The 20,325-nt window shown below is 34.9% G+C and overlaps 1 protein-coding gene across 1 annotated transcript; it reads right to left on the bottom strand.

Annotated features, from left to right (window-relative positions):
• Positions 1 to 352: 352 nt before the first annotated feature.
• LOC138322756 (platelet binding protein GspB-like) lies at positions 353 to 19,110 on the bottom strand. The gene is made up of 26 exons (XM_069266843.1): positions 18,775 to 19,110; positions 15,428 to 15,445; positions 14,228 to 14,884; positions 13,832 to 14,007; positions 13,366 to 13,500; positions 12,893 to 13,059; positions 11,781 to 11,979; positions 11,384 to 11,496; positions 9,873 to 9,987; positions 9,387 to 9,590; positions 9,141 to 9,188; positions 8,711 to 8,893; positions 8,183 to 8,332; positions 7,673 to 7,876; positions 7,273 to 7,400; positions 6,663 to 6,792; positions 6,324 to 6,517; positions 5,983 to 6,076; positions 5,304 to 5,526; positions 4,726 to 4,907; positions 4,163 to 4,315; positions 3,525 to 3,670; positions 2,311 to 2,453; positions 2,059 to 2,156; positions 1,525 to 1,660; positions 353 to 1,093 (listed from the first exon to the last, which is right to left on the bottom strand). Exons 1-26 carry the CDS (start codon positions 18,806 to 18,808, stop codon positions 1,011 to 1,013), a joined length of 4,113 nt encoding a protein of 1,370 aa, XP_069122944.1. The 5' UTR covers positions 18,809 to 19,110; the 3' UTR covers positions 353 to 1,010.
• Between the last annotated feature and the right edge of the window lie 1,215 nt (positions 19,111 to 20,325).

Genomic DNA, 20,325 nt, shown 5'->3' with positions numbered 1-20,325 from the left:
ATACATGTTTTTTTTTTTTTTTTTTTTTACTTTTTACAATGTTTGCACCTTTTCAAAAATGAGTCATCTTTTCACTAATGGTAAACCCAGTCGAAGGGATCCAGAAACTTGATCTGAATTAGTGTAAAAATCAACAATGTGTGTTAGATAGAGAATCCACTTGTTGGAATCACCAAGATACTCTATAGGGTGCTCCTACAAAGGAGGGAATTTCCCAGAAACAACAACAAGAACAAAAATGGCCGCCAAAGGTTGTAGAAATAGAAGTCTAATTTTGACACGTTTTCCGTATGGTAACTTGCTACAAAACAAAATGTCTTTAATTGTCTCAAATACAACAAACAAACGATAATGACACGAATTCCAGACATTTTATTTAAAAGATTTAAAAGTGTTGCACCAATAAATTAAAAAGGAAACACAAAACATAACAGTAACAACTTATATCGAAAAGTAATCAAGTACGTTTTAGCTATCTCTCTCCTTAAAAGGTCCGAATCATTTGAAATCTGACCATATGTATCATGTTTATATCATTTTTTCTTTATAAATAAAAACTATACATTGACATGTTTACATTATTAGTTAGTTTACATGACATAAAGTCATGTCTAGTAGTTATACAACTATAACCATACTATAACCACGTCACTACCATATTAAATTATCGAGAAACAGTCAGTCAAACGTCCTAATTGGATCAGTAAATGATGGCATCTCCCTTCAATAACTTATGTGCTATATCTCATGAAATAAAATAAGACATTTTGTTGTGGGCCATTTAGCTTACATTTAAAACCTCAATGGACCTAGAGTCTTTACAGTTTGTACTGTATTTTTTTTTATTATACAAAAATAGCACAAGTACATGATACCACAATTATATTGATAAAACATCAGTTTAACGTCATCATTTCACCAATGAATATTAATTACAACATATTGGTACTATTACATAGATACGTCTATAAACAGAACTACCATTCTAGGAATGGTTTCAGCTTTTGTCATTATACTTTGTTAAACAATGTACAGCAGATCACTGTGAACAGCATCACCAACAAGTTAGCAGTCGGCATTCCAACTCCGGAATCTGAAAAAAAAACCACGTAATATCATTAAAACATGTACATCGTATAACCCAACCGTAGCATTGTTGATACTAACCGAAAACAAAGATCGGTTTTTTGAACATTGACAAACTATACGATTTATATTATAGGACATTGCTTTTGGTTCGATCGTTTTCCGACTCGGAGTAAACAAGTGTAATAGCTATAATATAATATTTTCCTTTACTTCCATCAGCCTCTTTAACTAGATTCTGATGAAGCACAGACTGGAAGTGGATTTAGAGTATGGTCGTCTTAGGAAATTAGGAGAGACGAGATAGAAACTACATTTTGAAGAGCAAGTACTCTTTCTTACAAAGGACCGTATTGTCGACAACAAAGTCTCCAATCGATAAAAAAAATCCAGGTGTTAAACAAAAAGGTAAACCAAACAAGAACATGATAATCTCACCGGCTGTAGTCCAGGTCATGGCTGCCACTGCTTCAAGTGCAGCTAGTTGGGCTGAGTCTAGAGCAGCTCGCTGATTGATGGTTGTCGACTGAGCCTGGGTCGTACTGAAGGTGCTGATCTGGGCCACGGTGAAACCCTATCAGGTAATATGAAGGGAAATTAAAGAAAGGTAAGGAACCAAGACTCTACTGATAAAAGAAATCTAAAAGAAACGGAAAGTGAGAAGAAAATTTATACCATCCATTGATAAATGGTACTGCAATATATGTATAAGAGTTATTTTATATCTCCCATGCTAAGGTCAATGTTGTTTAACATATATTTAGATGATAACTATAAGAAACGAATTAAGACGTAACTCATAAACGAGAAGTAATTAGTTGTATCAGTAGAGATGCAATGCATGTTTTCATTTATAAGTTTTATACATATTTTATTGTATTATCACTTTTCTGTTTTAATTGCTTCAAGCTTCAAATGCCAGCGGCGTAGTATGATGACAATCGCCATTGTTGTCTAGATGTAACAACTTACAGTGAAGGTGGTGTCTGGGATGTAGGTGATATGGTTGGCCTCCACAGCGTCTATCTGTGTTTCTGACAGCGTAGATATCTCACTGGCTGTCAGACCACCTGAAATACAACGATGACGTTGTGAATAGAAGCAATGCTTAGAACAAAATAATATCACTTGGTTTTATTTGATTGCTGAATTTGATAACTGAATAAGTGAAATATGTTTTGAATAGTAGCATACAATGTGTGACGCGTGTAGTAGAATACTTACCAATAACGATTCCAACATTGGTGATGACAGTGGTGTCCCATTGTGTGACGTCACTTCCGTACGCTGCCTTCGCCAAAGCGGCAAATGCTTGAAGCTGTGTGTCCTCACAACTGGTCACTTCTCCAACGGCATCAGCAGCGTTCCTAAGGATAACAATATGTTTGATTATATCTTTTTGCTTTAGATACCATGCAATGGTCATATTGTTGATTGGCCTGAGGCCTGACTGCGTAATGACAATTATATACAATGTCAATGAGCCGTGGGTGAGTTCTGGAAAAGAAGCGGAATCAAAAGGAAAATGATACCGTTTTTGATAGTCACTAGTCAAAGTTACTGCTAAATCTACTGTTAACTATAATAAGGAGAAGACAATCACACCAATTTCTATTTCATACGTGCGATCGGTATAAGACATGTTAATATAAGTGATATTGTATATGAATACAAATGCATTAATATCTTGGGACAGAAGAGTAAGGTCCTGATAAAAACACTGATTAAAAAGTTTCCATGGATTTAGAATATCACAGGGTTTGCTGTCCATTCCTGTGAGTAATTTATTCACCCGATTTATACAATTTTGTCAGAAAGATGGTTGAAATTTTGCTGGGTGGTTTTTCCAGTACTTATTGAGTCTTGACTTGAAGGTGTTAAGAGATGGTGAACACACCACTTCCTCTGGTAGAGAATTCCAGATGTTGATAACTCTGTTGCTGAAGAAGTGGCCTGATTTTCCCAGTCTGAATTGCCTTTTATATAGTTTTCTGGAGTGCCCCCTTGTTGAAGTTCGTCCAATTTCATCGAATAGTGACTCAACGTTCATTTAGAATTTTGTAGGTTTGGATGATATCTGCGCGCTCTCTACGATATTGAAGTGTTGGTAGACTTAGACTCTTTAAGCGATCTTGGTAGGATAGATGCTTTAAACACGGTATCCTTTTTGTTGCTCGTCTTTGTACATTTTCAATGACATTAATATCTTGGGACAGAAGAGTAAGGTCCTAGAATTAGAAATTGTGTTTTACATTTCGTTTTGTTGACAGCGATAGAATGCAATCAAAAGAATTTGAAATGTCTTTGTAATGATAATATAAACTCCTTGCTGGAAACACTTCTATTTAAAGTGTTTTGTTAGAAGTAGAAAGTTTGCTTCGTGGTTTCATCTATCGCCGAATTAAGTGTCAATCACTGTCCAATACCCTGTTACTCACTGGTAGACTGATGACTGGATGACGTTGATGTGTCCGGTTTCTGCTCCACAAGTCACGTGACCTAGAGATCTGAGCTCGCTGGATGTTATTGTACTACTATCTCCTCCTTTCTCCAGAGTTAGCCAGCGCTGGTATAATGCCTTTTTCTACACAGTAAAACATTTTGTCAAAACAAGAATATTCAGAGAAGGACGAACAAATACAGGATATGTGGTGTTGATATACGTATATCACGCCTAATAACTACGACTTGATACAACCATTATTACGATATTTAAAGAACCTTTAGTCAATCTACTCATGTAGTCACAATGTTAAGTGTTGGACATTATCTAATTTCGTTCCGTAAAATATCGAGATCCGGAATATCATTTCTATGATTCGCTATTCCTAAATTTATATGTAACCAAGCCTCTCTTAGAATAAAGATGTGGACGGCATGGCACCTAAGAAAACTACTGTCTATTTGTATTTGTTTTATATAACAAATCCACATCAACATTAAGGTTATGAATTCAATGTTTGAGAAAATTCTTCTTCCATAGAATCAAATTTACTTAGAGCATGGAAGAGGGTATTTTAATTTTTGTAACTTAGATAGCACGTGTTATGAATCACTGTGTTTAGTGCTTCTGTACCTTAAGGCTATCCCAGCCACTGAACTGTCCGAGTCGGCTGACAGCGTCCAGGTCTAGGGTGAGTGTGCCGATCTGACTCTCCGTCATGGCCTGGCAGATCACGCCAGCATTATAGACGTCAGTAGCGGCCCACGTGGACGGATCGCCCCACACCTGTAGCAGGGATGGAGAGGAGGCAAAATTAACTAAGTATCGCAAAATATACTTCTGGAAAAAAAATCACTTTAAATTTTATACCTTTGGATTGTCTTTGGGAGAGTATTTTGGCTGGAAAGAAAATGAATATATTTAAAAGAAAAAAAAAACCGGATGTTACTGTTAATGTATAATAGACTGTTAAATTGTGGAATGGGTGTTGCGCTAATATTTACTCCCGCATATGGCAAAGAAAAATTCACGAAATACAAACATCTGTGCTATGTAAACTTGGGACCAATAGATGTACCTACAGTTACTTAAGCACTGAAACCACATGTTGATTCAGCATACATAAGTATGGAAGTTCACAACTAAATAATGCAATGAATGTTCAAAGGGAGATAATAAGTTATAAACGAACATACAGTGCTCCTCATAGCCAGGGCCAGCAGAGCTGTTTCCTGATCATCACTGTAGTCGGTGACAGAGCCTAAAGTCTCGGCACAGTCGATATACTCCTGGTCATTCATGTTAGATATCTGTGTAGTGGTCAGTGCGGACAGACCGCTGGTACCAATGGCCTGGAGATCGCTACAGGTCAGGGACGCTGTAGAAACACGTAATGTCCAGTATGTTTACAGAGGTATAGTCAATATGTCGATACAGTGATTATGGTGGTTTGTTGTCACTGCAGGTATCACTAATGGTCAACATCGACCTGTTCTATTGTAAATGGATACCATTTGCTTTGTAATGTTATAATGGCTTCACTCAAGTAACATTTACTAATCAACATTTTTATACATCTATTGATCTATGTGTCATATTATTTTCGTACAATGGTTGATTTGATATGAACGTTAAACACTGATCAACATTTTCCAGAATGATCACGAAAGTAAGAAAGCAAACATGTTTTTGTTTAGTGCCACTTCACTTCTGACAATCCTGAAAACCAAACATCGCTAAATATAGGAACATCATGTCAAGGCATTATAGATACCTGTAGATCTTTTCCTACGGCCAGCTAATCCTGAAGTGGTTGTAGCGATTGATTCTTTAGCAGATAAGATTTTAGTTGCGATGCCAATCTTTAATCTTTTGTACGTTGCCTTATCAGCGTCTTTGATGTCGCTCTTGAATCCAGATTTTTCCCGCTCTTTGTCACTCTCCTCCTTTTCTTTGAAAGATTTCATGATGGTTTCAGAAAGATCAGATATTGTTTGCTGAAAAATAACAAATTAAGTAGTTTGAATTTATATATCTTCAAACAACTATCCTTTGAATGACTTTATGTATTGCTCTGAAGCTCGTAAGCTTTAATTAAACGTATAATACGAACTATTGAAAAAAGAGTATACATGTTACGTAAACATCATTAGCCGTCTGATTATTCTCTTTAAAAACTGGTCGTTTAACATCGAAGGGTGTTATAATAAGACCGAGTGATGATTGTAATAAAAAATGCAGTTTCCATAGTTTAACATAATTTAACATAGATACAATGTACGTACAGATAATGCTAATTATTCGGACAACCTGTATTCTGGTATTGTGTTAATTCATAAATACATTTATCATTTTATCATGCCTTTGAGCAGCAATAGTCTTTAAGCAATGGTTTGTTCAGTGTAAATATTTACATTCATTAATACTGTTATACAGTTAGAGGGTATACTTACATCTGGGATAGTATTAAGTATGGAGGAAGGCAGGTTTGCAACTGTAGTCCCCAAACTAACAACCGCGGACGATGTCAGACTGGCTCCACTCGTTCTTAAAGAAGAATTTGTAGTAATAATCAAGCTTTTAAATCAAAATGATATTATGATATAACAAAACAATTTTTATGTAAATGTAGGTCATGGTATCTCAACATTATTTTAGCCATTCACGAACGACATTTTCCTTAACGTTATCGTCAAATTTAAATTGAATATGAACTGATGCACTGGATGGAAATATCATATATAAACCAAAGAAAAGCCTAGGTCTACAGTAATCTGTAAATAGTAAAACTTACATTCCCATTTTGGACACATAGATGTCAACCAGTGCCTGTCTGTCCTCTTCATCCAGACTACACTTTTGAATGACAGAGGCATATTCGTCCAATGCATCAGAGTCCAGTACCTCGATATGCGCTTTTGTGATTCCACACAATAGATTTCCTGCCTTCTTCAAATCATCTTTTGTGATTGTTCCAATAGTTTTGCCCTAAAAAAGATTATCAGAGATGAAAGGGATTTTTTTTAATTGTCACTGCATGCATTTATTTTGTGTGTAAATATGTTTGTTTTTAATTATAAAGTAAGAATATGAAATTTTTAATAATTTATCCCATATCGTAATGGTTACTTACCACACAAGCGACAAAGTAGTCCCATTTATCCTTTAATTCAGCCTTTGTGAGGAGCTTGGTGTTTGCTGTTGATATTTTTTCCAAGATATCTAGACATCTGCTCGCACCATACTTGTCCAGCTCAGCTTTGCTGGTTTAGTAACAATCGAACGAAATATACAAATAAATGTAAATTTGAGGAAATGAATCAGTGTTCAATGAAAGATATTAAAAGAATAGACGTCATATTGTACTAAATAATTTTGATGAATACTAAATTTACAAATCAAAAGAAAATTTGAATCCTTCTACCTTTTCCACTCCTACTTTCAATGATCTGGAGAGTGTCATGTGACATCTGACTGACAGTGTAGTGTTTATGATACGTACCTGTGATGATCCTGAATCTGAGCTGACATCTGACTGACGATGTAGTCTTTATAATACGTACTTGTGATGTGCCAGAATCTGAGCTGACATCTGACTGATAGTGTAGTCTGTACATGTACTTGTGATGATCCAGAATCTGAGCTGACATCTGACTGACAGTGTAGTCTTTATAATACGTACATGTGATGAACTAGAATCTGAGCTTACATCTGACTGACAGATCAGTCTTTATGATATGTACCTGTGATGTGCCAGAATTTGAGCTGACATCTGACTGACGGTGGAACTAGTGGTCTCGGACTCGAGAGTGGCAGCATCAGTAGAATCAAATGACGTGGCGTTCTTACGCTGTTCGTACAAAGTTTTACTCTGTCGAGAAGAATGAAGAAGAATAAACCTTAGCCATATCTTGAAGTGAACATTGAAATGGGTGGTTTGAAGAGTGACGTAATTTTTCGCGAACAATACGTAACTTATTCTATGCTAGACTTCAAGATTCATGGGGTATGAATGACAGTGTCAACACTAAACATACACGGTAGAAACAATCATGGTAGATTCAAGGGAAAATTAGTTTTTATTAAAATAACTATCATCTACATAACAAAAATCGAATAATTGTGAATAAGATAACTATTTACCAATCCTCGTGTTAAACATGGCGTTTCGCTGATCTTCTTGAGAATGTCGATGTAGGAACTGTCTTGTACGAAATTGATGACATCCTCCTTTGTGAAGCCACAGGTATAGGGCAGGATGTTGGTAACTCTCATCAAGGTAAAGTTGGTGTTAGAAGATGTAACGTCGCCGACAACGCTCTTCACCTTCTTCATCAAGAATCGTGCCTGAAAAAAAAACAACAACAAAAATAAAATAAATAAACATAAGCCATTGTCTTCAAATCCAACAATATATTAAAAAAGCCGTTGCAAGTATATGATATAGAATGATGCTAATCACGTCTTTTCTCTTTGTATTATTCTTGACCTAATCCTCACTGGTTTAATCGATTGTCGGAAATAATATTAGTTTGCCTTTTAGCAAATGTTTTATGATTTAATACATGTGGGTAACATTATGTTGTTTTAAGTTTCTAATTGTTCCTCTTTGATGTTTACCGTTTTGTATCCAAAAACTGTCCTCTTACTCACCTGCTTTGTATTACATTCGATCGTGCTCTCATTGGTCTCTCCGACTAAATCATCAAAGTCGGAGACGGAGGCATCATCAAGGTCGGAGGTCGGGATTTCCTTGGCCAGGGATGTAGATAACACCTTTCCTATTCCTGCGCCGCTCTTGATCTAAAAAGTGATAAATAGCCTTGTTGATGATTGTCAACTCCAATAATGTTGATGAGAAGCAAACAAAAGAACTCCAGTGATATATTGCCTTGCCTCTATAAACTATTATCGATAATATTAGAACGGCGAGCTTTTGTACTTAGCAAACTGTCAGCTAAAAAAAAACCAGAAAAACATCTCCTACTATCATAATCCCTCAGATATATTACTAAGGTAGTAAAATGTCATCTATATCGATATTTATACAAATTATTTTTTCAACTGAATAAATTCAAACGTAGCTAACGAAAAAATGAATTTCACTCTAGATCTCCTGTTTTCTAGTAGTTTTTGGAACGAAATATCCAGAAGACAAACAGATGGACACTGAATTATTACCTTCTGAATGAACTTTGCCTTCACAGCTTTAGATATTTCCATGTCTCCACTCCTGAGTGCTGTGTCCAGAGATTCCACCACACTGTCGGTGAAGGAAGCGTCTGGGACGTTGATCACCTCTGTAGCCTTCAGTGCCAGTACAGAGGAACCCATCTTCTCCAGGTCATCGCTGCTGAAGTCTCCCTTTAATGATGGAACAATGTCTTATCTTGGACGTAATCAGCATACATCATACATCTCAATGCCTGTTCGGTATACTCCCAGGTCGGAATGTAAAGCGAAGTCAACAGGTAAACATTTTACTATACAAGACGCTATGATAGGCATGGTAGATTGGAAGGACCTGAAGCGTCTGCATTATATCAGCAATCTTTCTTTGTTTACTTTGTCAGTTGGAGGTTGGGAAAGTTTGATAATTAGTTATACTTACGTTTGGTTTATTGAATGCTGTCTTTGCCATGTTCATAATGGACCGGGCCTAGCCAAGGGAAAAAAACGTCATAGTCAAACACATTGTTATATTTAAACAAATTGAATTGGAAATTAAACAGAATAGATATGAACAGTATCATTACATAGTATTGTTGTATCAGAAATTTATTCTTTTTTCCTCGTTACGTGATTTTGAAGGAACAGAAAGTGACGTCATTTTCCATATACCGCTGAGACATTTTACCTTTGACCTAGATTTCATTGTCATATTCTTCATATCACCGGCAGTGAGCGCGCCTTGCATGGCGACAGGTGGAACCTGGTCAAACGCCGCTTTGGGGAAAAAAGGCAGCATACAGCCGATACACTCGACTTTACTGGCGTCAAACAAGGTTGGATCAGTGAAGGTAGGAAGCTTCTTCTGGAGAACTTTCGTAATCATTCTCAGCTACGAATATAATATATGGCACTTTTATCTATATTTTCTTGCATAAACTATGATATTTACAGTAAAGATATTTATCATTTACGCAATATAAATTTTCTCATTAAATTGAATAAGTTTTGATACTCTTTCTTACATGCAAATTCCGGGGTATACTTTATCAGGAGCGAAGAATCTTTAATTGAGATTAATATATTTTGATACAAACCAATTCATTAAGACTTAAACATAAAACACAAATAAAATTAGATAAGGAGGGATTAAAATCAATCGTGTAAAACGTACGTCTGATTTCTGTAGGTCGGAGGCTTTCTTACAGATGTCACAGGCAGCCATTTCTAATGCAGTCTCATTCAACTCCATCATCCGTGTTTTATTAAAGGCGAGGACTTTAATGAAGCTACACACATCAGGGAGTGGAGCAAAGTAAGAATACAAAAACTAAAACTTCGGTAGGAATAATAGACGTTCAGATCCACAGGTTACATGTTTAATTTTTATTTAATCGTGCCTACCAGTTTATACTATACAAATATTTCATGGGTTACTGTGCTCTAGTTCATAATATCTAACCCGAGGTGATGGTAATCAACAAATGTTATATTGCACGAGGCCAAAGGCCGAGTGCAATATAACATTTGTTGATTACCATCACCGAGGGGTAAATATTATGAACTAGAGCACAGTAACCATGGAATATTTGTTTTATTACATAATCACCAGTTTTTCAGTTGAATATTTTTTTTTTTATAAAACGAATACGACAATCACTTAACAAAATCACCAACACCGTACCGTACGGAAAAAAAACCCTTAATATCCTATTGAAGATTGACGTATAGCCCACGTACGTCACGTTGTAACTCCGGTTTGGATGTCTTATTGTCTGTTTTCACGTTATTAGACCTGCTTGCAGCCTTTTGATCTAATACATTCATCGTGTCCGTCCTTTTACTCGGTACAGTAAACGTCTACATGACGTGCTTGATTCGAGATCTATAAATCCAGCGCGAAATTGAGCGTGAACCTTTGTGACGTCATAATAACGTAACTAACTGTTACTCGCAATTCCTCGGAAGTTTTCTACAAAACTAGACAACAACAGCGAGGTGTTCCTAAAGCCGTGCAATATAACATCTCGAACCGTGCAATATAACGTTTCCATGGAAGCGTGCAATATAACTTCGAACCGTGCAATATAACAAGGTTTTATTGAGCGGTCGGTGTAATAGTTGAAAATATTATATTTCTTCATATATAGATTGGTGTAAACAAATTATGTAATAAATACATATATCTAACAGTTATTTAACACTACATGTCCCCTAATTAACTGATGTATCACCTAGTCATTTTTTGAAATAGAATCATTCATAAAGTATTTAGTGATAGTTCTTTTTCAAATTAGGATTTTTTAATATTGTACCTACACACACTCAGATCATCATTTTGAATGGATCATCACTATGTTTTACAGAAGTATAGATTGCTGAGGAATCGGTAATGTGTGACTGGTGTAAAAGTCATGGCCATTTAAGGACGTGCCAGGTTTTGTGGAATGAATGCCGTATAAAAAACCAGTAACCAGCGATCAGTGCATGTAAATATGGAGGTATAGGTAATATGTCAGGAAATTTAACCACTCACCTAACACGGCCCTTTAGAAGTGTTTACATGATATAATTTGTGGAATAGTGTATAAAGGTTCTCAGATACATACTACAATGTACATTGTTACTCAGTGTCAACAATTATTATTACATGTGTAGTCCTTTAGAGTAGTCCTATTGACTTACTTAACGATCTGGTCCTTGTCCATTACTGTAACGTCCAACGATTTGCTGTTTTTCTCCATGTACTTCATAGCATCCTTAGGGTCGGCCTTGCTCATGTCCACAGACGACATAGCCTGATAGCATTTTCAAAATTATAACAAACACACCTTTTAACATTATAGGCCGTATAGTAGTATGAGGTCCATAATTTTAATTTTATATTGTTGTAGAGTAACGAGACGAGCTGTTTACAAAACATCACTAAAAATGATATGCTAGTAAAATAACAAATAAAAAATCAATTAAAGATAGTAAAAATTATTGCAATGTTAGAATACGTTTGCATGAAGGCTAATAATTTGTTATTGTAAAACTATGAAAGTCGCTCAAATAGGTTGATGATAAATACGGGAAGTACCTCTTGAACGTCTAATACTCCGTCGAAGAAATCCGGACTGGCGCCACATCGACTTAAAAGGTCCATCCATTCGGATTTAATGTTAGCAGGGATAGACGAAGTTCTCTTCATGTCGACCATCTTTCGCTGTGTCCTCTCGGCAATGGTTTCCACGACCTTGACAGACAACTTTCCGCAGAATGGCATCAATGTTCCCATACTGAAAATAAATGAATTCCATGTCTAAAGGAGTATCTTTCATAAGAACTGGGAAAAAAATCCAAAAGTAATGGACATAGGTGCTATTAGCCCCTCTCTCATATAAAAACTAGCGTGATGGTTTTCTTAAATACGGCCAACAATCATAGGCAAAATAAAGAACTAAATGATCACACAGTGTTGATGTATCATTTCGTCTTCAAATAATTATGTTGTTCAGTATATTACATGTATTAGATTTGATGTACTGTATGCAGGGTACACATTCATGCGTCCAAAATGCAGACTGAACAATACTCAAAATAATGAAATATGAAAACCAGTAATGTATATATGTAATCGTTTTTAATTGATATAACATGTAACCGTTTAATTTATATAATATGTAACCGTTTAATTTATATAATATGTAACCGTTTAATTTATATAATATGTAACCGTTTAATTAATATAATATGTAACCGTTCCATTAACATGATATATAAACGTATAATATTTCTATTATTAATTCTAATTTGTCGTTGAGAGTTAGATGGCAAGCATATCTATTTTGCGATTCAGAACTTAAAACTTAAAACCCTTGAAGGGCAGGTGACAACCTTGTTTTGACATTTACTTAGAGAGAATGATTAATGACATAAAGGTCTATATAATGAGGACACAGTATATCCAACACAATAAACCCTTCCTTTTGCCATCTACAAGTCTGTTTACATAGCGAATCATTTACATAGACTTCCTATGACTTTGGGAACTTATAACGAGAAAGCCCCACTTGGTCTATTATATCACCTAATGAGTCAAAATTACTTGTCACGGTCAGATCAAGTGAATCAAAGCGAACATCTGGCAGGAGATTACATATCCAATACATATTCTGCTAAGTTACTACCCTATATCTATTGGATACTAACTTGTTTATAAGAACATCGATTGGGACCACCTCGAAGTGTTTGTAAGTCAGAAGCTCAGCGAAGAACGACAAAGTTTTGTTCCATTCAGCATCATCCCAGTTGGTGTAATTAGTCAGATCTACCAGCGCCAATAGATCCTTCTTGGACAGGGTTTGTCCACCACCTTGCTGCAGATGTTTCGAATGAAATGTCATAGATAACTTTGAAAAGAAAATGGTTTCCGATTGCATTCATGTATATCTATTATATATTACTCGACTCTTGCTCTTTTTGGAGTATCGTTTTAATTTTAAATTTCCCTTCCTCCAAAATATTGCCATTGAAACTGCCAACGCTGAATATATGGATACTGAACCCTTGTAGTTATCTATTAACATAAACGTCTGGGAAATATTAAATTAGTTTGCACATAAAAAAGACAATACTACAGTATATCTAAAGCACGGCTACATGATGGAACAATAAAGGTTTACCAGTAGGATGGTAGAGCAGTCGAGGTTCCTGAGGATAGCCGACCTAATGAGACAGTCTACAGACTTCAGTTTGTCACAGACTTGTTCCTTCTGGGCCTGGTTCATCGTTCGGTATATCACTCTCTCAAAGTCGGGCTGCGCATGACAACATTAGCAAGTAACACATGCTCTTAATATGCACCACTGATAAGTCAAATCTAAACTTTTATAAAAAGTTAAAGTTAATCAATAGTTTTCAAGTGAACTGATTGTCTTTACAGGCGGTTTTCAGACAAAGTTGATTTTTACCATAAAACCGTTCGACACTTTTAATATCTACCAAACAACCACCAATATATCAATTATGTCTTTGATAAGATTAGTTTAGATGCCAGAAATATATATGCAATCATTACTGTTCCAGATACTTTAATAAAGAATATACGTTAATTACTAAAGCATCATGTTTAGCTATGCTGTGACGTACCTTTAGCGAAGCATATATCTCCTTAGGAAATCTGGCCATATCCGATGGAGTGACAAGACGTGTGTCGTTGAAGAAATCTTTGATGTTCTGTCTGGTTCTTGGAGATAACTTCGCCCAAATTGTCATGTATGACTTGAAGCCTTCACATGATGCCATTTTGGCGTTTACCTTAAAAGCTGCAAATTATGATTAATAAGTATTGCAATTCAAACTTTATCTTTTTTAATCGGAAATATATTATATAAAATATAATTGAAAAATGAATGTCTTAACTCAAGGTGTCAATGCAATCTTCAGTATCCACAAGAGAATGGCACCAAAATGATTAAAATCTTAGTAACTGGTGCAACATGAATATCTGAATATTTTAAGTACTTGTACAGTATGTGTACTCACTATTCATTTCCGATGTTTCATTGTAGGCTTCAGCCAGTATCCTTGGTAACGCTGCATACACCTTTTGTTTGAGTTGTCCATACTGATCGTATGCCATACATGTTGATGACTTGCCGAAGGTCTGACAATAAGTACACTCCTTAGGACAGCTGTAGACCACCGTGGATCCAATGCTTGGTCGAACTGGAGCATTGCTTACACTTGGTCTGCTTGGCAACGTCGGCCTGCCTCCTGGTTGAACTGATGGTCTGGTAGCACCAGTTTGGTTTTGTATTGGTTGAACTGATGGTCTGGTGGCACCAGTTTGGTTTTGTATTGGTTGAACTGATGGTCTGGTGGCACCAGTTTGGTTTTGCATTGGTTGAACTGATGGTCTGGTGGCACCAGTTTGGTTTTGTATTGGTTGAACTGATGGTCTGGTGGCACCAGTTTGGTTTTGCATTGGTTGAACTGATGGTCTGGTGGCACCAGTTTGGTTTTGTATTGGTTGAACTGATGGTCTGGTGGCACCAGTTTGGTTTTGTATTGGTTGAACTGATGGTCTGGTGGCACCAGTTGAGCGCTGTCCTGGTTGAACTGATGGTCTGGTGGCACCAGTTGGGCGTCGTCTTGGCAGAAGAGTTGATCTTGCACCTTGTATTTGTGAATTCACCGACTCTATAATAAAACACACGTGCAAAATTAAATAAACAGGCAAAGAATTTGATTTGAGAAACAGACATCATGGCAATTTTGGCACATGTCTAGCCTTTGAAGTAATTAACACTCTAAACCGATAATGAACAGTAGATATAGCAGAACATGTGTTTTAATTGTTAGTTGACATCGAAATTAATACCGAATGTGAACTCATATATTATGTTTCACTCATCAACGCAATCTGTATTTATTTCATTCGTAAGTGAAACGTTGCAAACATATAAATGGGAAATATCTCAATTCTATTCAATATTAGATAGGTACGTATTTAATTGTCAGATTTTATCTCCCCTATTCTTGAATCGCGGTTGTTTGTATCTTTTTATTAATTGTTTTATTTTATTAAGACTTGGTTTATTTTATTAAGACTTGGTTAAACATTATCTCCTGGTATACCTAGTATAGATAATCTCTCAGGGTATGTGAAGACAATGTATATTTCACAAACCTTTTGGTATATTTGATCAATGCTATGTATTTCTATTATAGATTGATACTTACCTTGTACTGCAAGAAGTACTGTAAAGACAACAGAAATATAAATTATAGGTAGTGGTTTTACACAGCTCTCATCATATATCATATATATATTGTACTGTAGAGACAACAGAAACATAAATTATAGCCAGTGATTTTACACAGCTCTCATCAGATATCATGTACTATCTTATATCATTTTTATTTTGGCAATAACGTTGTAAAACGTCATGTATTAGTTGTATTAACGTCATTGTATATACGTCCAATGAATAACGTCCATTGTATATAACGTCCATTGTATATAACGTCCTTGTATTAACGTCCATTGTATATAACGTCCATTGTATGTAACGTCCATTGTATATAACGTCCATTGTATGTAACGTCCATTGTATATAACGTCCATTGTATGTAACGTCCATTGTATATAACGTCCATTGTATATAACGTCCATTGTATGTAACGTCCATTGTATATAACGTCCATTGTATGTAACGTCCATTGTATATAACGTCCATTGTATATAACGTCCATTGTATGTAACGTCCATTGTATATAACGTCCATTGTATGTAACGTCCATTGTATATAACGTCCATTGTATATAACGTCCATTGTATATAACGTCCATTGTATGTAACGTCCATTGTATATAACGTCCATTGTATATAACGTCCATTGTATATAACGTCCATTGTATGTAACGTCCATTGTATATAACGTCCATTGTATGTAACGTCCATTGTATATAACGTCCATTGTATGTAACGTCCATTGTATATAACGTCCATTGTATATAACGTCCATTGTATTAACGTCCATTGTATATAACGTCCATTGTATATAACGTCCATTGTATATAACGTCCATTGTATTAACGTCCATTGTATTAACGTCCATTGTATTAACGTCCATTGTATATAACGTCCATTGTATATACGTCCATTGTATATAACGTCCATTGTATGTAACGTCCATTGTATATAACGTCCATTGTATATAACGTCCATTGTATGTAACGTCCATTGTATATAACGTCCATTGTATGTAACGTCCATTGTATATAACGTCCATTGTATGTAACGTCCATTGTATGTAACGTCCACTGCGACAGTTATTGCCATCATTTATCATATAGCGTTAAAAGACCACTACGTTTCCGAAACAAGTCTATTAGTACCCATCAGAAAATAACTTGCTTAATAAATTTTGCTTTTGGTACATGCGCAATCAATACTTTATTTCATATAGGACATCATACCATGGACTTTTTTCGGGACTCAGTTAATTATTTTTGATATTTTCATCTTGAAGTAAAATAAAAAGCTCAAACATTTCAATGTGTCAAAAGTAATAACGATCAGTATTTTAATCCTTATTGTAGTCAATAGACCGAATTATTGGGTCAAGTGCACCAGGTTTCTAGTTGTCCTTCACCCACTAATGCCAAGGTCGTAATCTATTGTCTTTATAAGTATATTGTCATCTGTAACAATACCAGCAGTTGCATATAGTTATTAACCCTTACCTAGAAAACGACATTGGACTGGAAATATATCAAACAACTTTTATACATTTATAGATTATGGATTATTTGTGCATATTTAGATTTAATAACCCTAGGAATACTTGTTAATAAAGGAGTGTTTAGCGATCAATACATTTGTTATTGGAGTAAGTAAACTTAAACTTACAACTACCCGCTATGTATTATTTCACCTGCCTTTATGTAAATGATTATCTATAAGCAGTTTTAACAACGGTCGTGATATTGACCATTTCGCGATTAACGAAACATTGCTATGGCCGCGGAAATTTGATCCGCAAAAAAATCAGAAGTGGATGAATTATGGGATATCTAATAGCCAAATTGCTAAATTTGAGAAAGCGCATAAAATTTAATTTGCTCAGTAATGGTGTGAATACATAAATAATTCTGTTTGCCGACATTAGAATACGGCGTCTTTCCTTGTATTAGAATGAAACCCTGGAGATTAATCATGTGATTTTGATCTGGAAGTATTGTCTTCTATTTTAATTGGGTCAAATTGTTTGATGGTTATGAATGACCAGATTATGGAGGGCACACAGGACAAGATTTTCTTATGGTCAGTTAATAGTATCAAACACACACTTGAACACTAGGCAACTGCAGCCCATATTTTGCAGCGTTTGATTTTGAGCTGAAATTATGTTGTTTTCAATTGATTCCAAGCTTGTAATTCAATGTCACACAATAACAGTGTTGTTATGTTTTTAAAACAATGATGATAAGTTAATCTGATATTGCGAAATATAATGAATGAAGTGCAAAACTTTCTAATTATTATTTTTGCAACCTAATAATATTAAGATAAATATTTTGAGTACAAAAGGTCACTAATATACAGACTTTCCTCCCAATGAATTATCGAATACAATCTTTATAAACTACACAATCGAGTTCGCCATTTTATTAAATCGCAATTGTCGCTTCCATTTTCTTTTTATGATTTTTGTTTAAAACAGATGAAACGGTATATACGTGCATCTTAAACACATCTACCATTTCGTTACTAATTTATAGATTCTGTTTTCACCATACAATCCTAATATTGAGCCCTTAGACTACTAAGTCTGTCACCTGTAATGAAGCGGTCATACGCTTCCTCTACCGGACCGCGAGGTTCTACTATCCTTGTATGTTAGCAGAGTCCTGTCCATGGCAACTCTTCATTCCAATTTGTTTTTAGATTTTGGGCCTAGGTTATAATCATATTATAACATATTGTCTATGGATTCCAAGTTTAATGATTAGATCCCATCGCCTGGATTTGTTATGATATTGTTTTCTTTTTTTTATTTTACAGTTGTTTACTAGTATCATCACCTTGATTGTTACTACTTTTTATATGAAGTTGTTGAAGCATATACTAAGAGAAACAATACAAACTTTCCATCACAGGTAAGATCAAATTTTGAATAAAAACATATTTGTTTTTAAATTTCTTTTTCGTAGTTTTGTTGAAGCATCTAAACGGAGAAAATAATGCAGAAAAGTACAAACTCATCAATAGTTTCATCTCAAGTTAGATCAGATTTTTTTGAATAACAACACTTTTTATTTATTTGTAGTTTGGTTGAAGCATCTAATTATATCATATTATCACATAAGATAAATCAGGTGATAAAACCTGATAATAGTCTCTTTCGAGTAGACGTTAGTTTGCAAAACATAATCATATTAATATTATTTTCAATCTATTTGTCATTTTATGAAAGTCGTTGCAAAGAATGCGTCGACGATGTTTTATTTTTCGTTTTTCCCCTACAAAAATGAAATTTATTAAAATACAGATCTAAAGTGATTCTTATATACATGATACTCACCAGCAATCAGCAGAATGAGACACAACGACTTCATCTTGACCAGCAGTGTCTATATCCCCGGCCAGCAGGGATGATGAATATTGACCAACTGACCATTTACCTGTAAACTGACCACTTTAGTGTACCTCCTATTGACCTATATATTAAACATTTAAACAGTATGTCACGATCAATTTAAGTGATTGTTAAAACACCTTTGTGAATAATTCATATAAGTCTGGTAGAAGGTGAGAGATCAATAGACCTATAATAATCAGATTACGTATAGACGGCCAGTAAACTCTTATGAATAATCCACTAACACTTACTATATATACATATAACATTTTCATACAAAGAATTAGGCTATGATACGTTTTAATTCTTAATATTTTGAATTATACTTAAATTAAATGTCGAAAGCTTCCTATCGTTCAAACTACCTAAGGTACTTTCCAGGCCAAAAAATATGTTTAAGTAGATATTATCAAATTATAGTATTGCATCATTAATTTGTAATGTGATGGAAATGTAATGCGAAAACATGTTTTTAAGAAGATGATTAATTCAACTTCTGTGAAAACTTCTCGTAGTCTTCATCCGATGATATATCATTTGTTTGTTGTCGTCACCTGTCAAAATATTTTTTGGAAATTATGATAAAGCAAACCCCTGAATATAAATAGTGGAAGGTAAAATGCATTAATCAAGATTATCTTTATACGGATATTACTATTCAGAAATAAGAAAGAAACAACCGGAAAGCTGCCATTAGGTTATGATACAACGGAGTAGCCTGCCCTTGTCGGTACAAGTGATTTATACGTAAACTGCTGACAGTGTCATTGGATCCCGGATTACATAGACTATATCCTTTCAATATAGAGTCAAAACAACTGTTGTTATTGGAAGGAATAATATCCTCTTGATACCTCTAAATACAATTGAAGGTCACGGCTACTTATAATTTGACGAGCTTTTAAATATATTCAGCTTTGTTTAAAATTCAACAGTATACAAGTTAACAGAGCAAGTTTCAAATATGTTATGTAAGACATTTCTTAATCATATATATGCCACATGAAACGTTTGTATTAATCAGTCTTTTTGGTGCGCATGGTTAAATAGTGGACTGTTTTTCGATTATCTTAATCAAAGTGCGTAATTATCGACAAACAAAATGCAAGATTTGCATGAATAGTCGAACTAACATTTGACCTGTGAATTTGTTTGATACCGTATACTAGAAATATGCATACACAGAATTTAAAAAAATCGGTGTTTGTTTCATAGAGAGTCGTCCAGTAGATATCTTACAATACTGTCGTTTAAACCATTGAGAGAACATAAATAAATGTGATCAGTTTTTGATTTAATGAATTCAAATTCAATTTAAAAAGTGCAAGTGATTGTTTTTACAGAAATGACAAAACAAATTTGTCACTCCGACATTTAATGCTATTTTTCTGTTATCGTCTTGGCGAACAAACCATTTTAAAGCAACTTTTCTGACTACTTTCGTGAACACAATTCACAGATCAGCATTAATAAGGTTCCTTCAAAATGACCAAT

Source organism: Argopecten irradians, chromosome 5 (assembly GCF_041381155.1).
Source record: "Argopecten irradians isolate NY chromosome 5, Ai_NY, whole genome shotgun sequence".
NCBI classification, from domain to species: Eukaryota; Metazoa; Mollusca; class Bivalvia; order Pectinida; family Pectinidae; genus Argopecten; species Argopecten irradians.
Note: the sequence above shows the minus strand (reverse complement) of the source record. Positions and strands in the feature narration are given on the sequence as shown.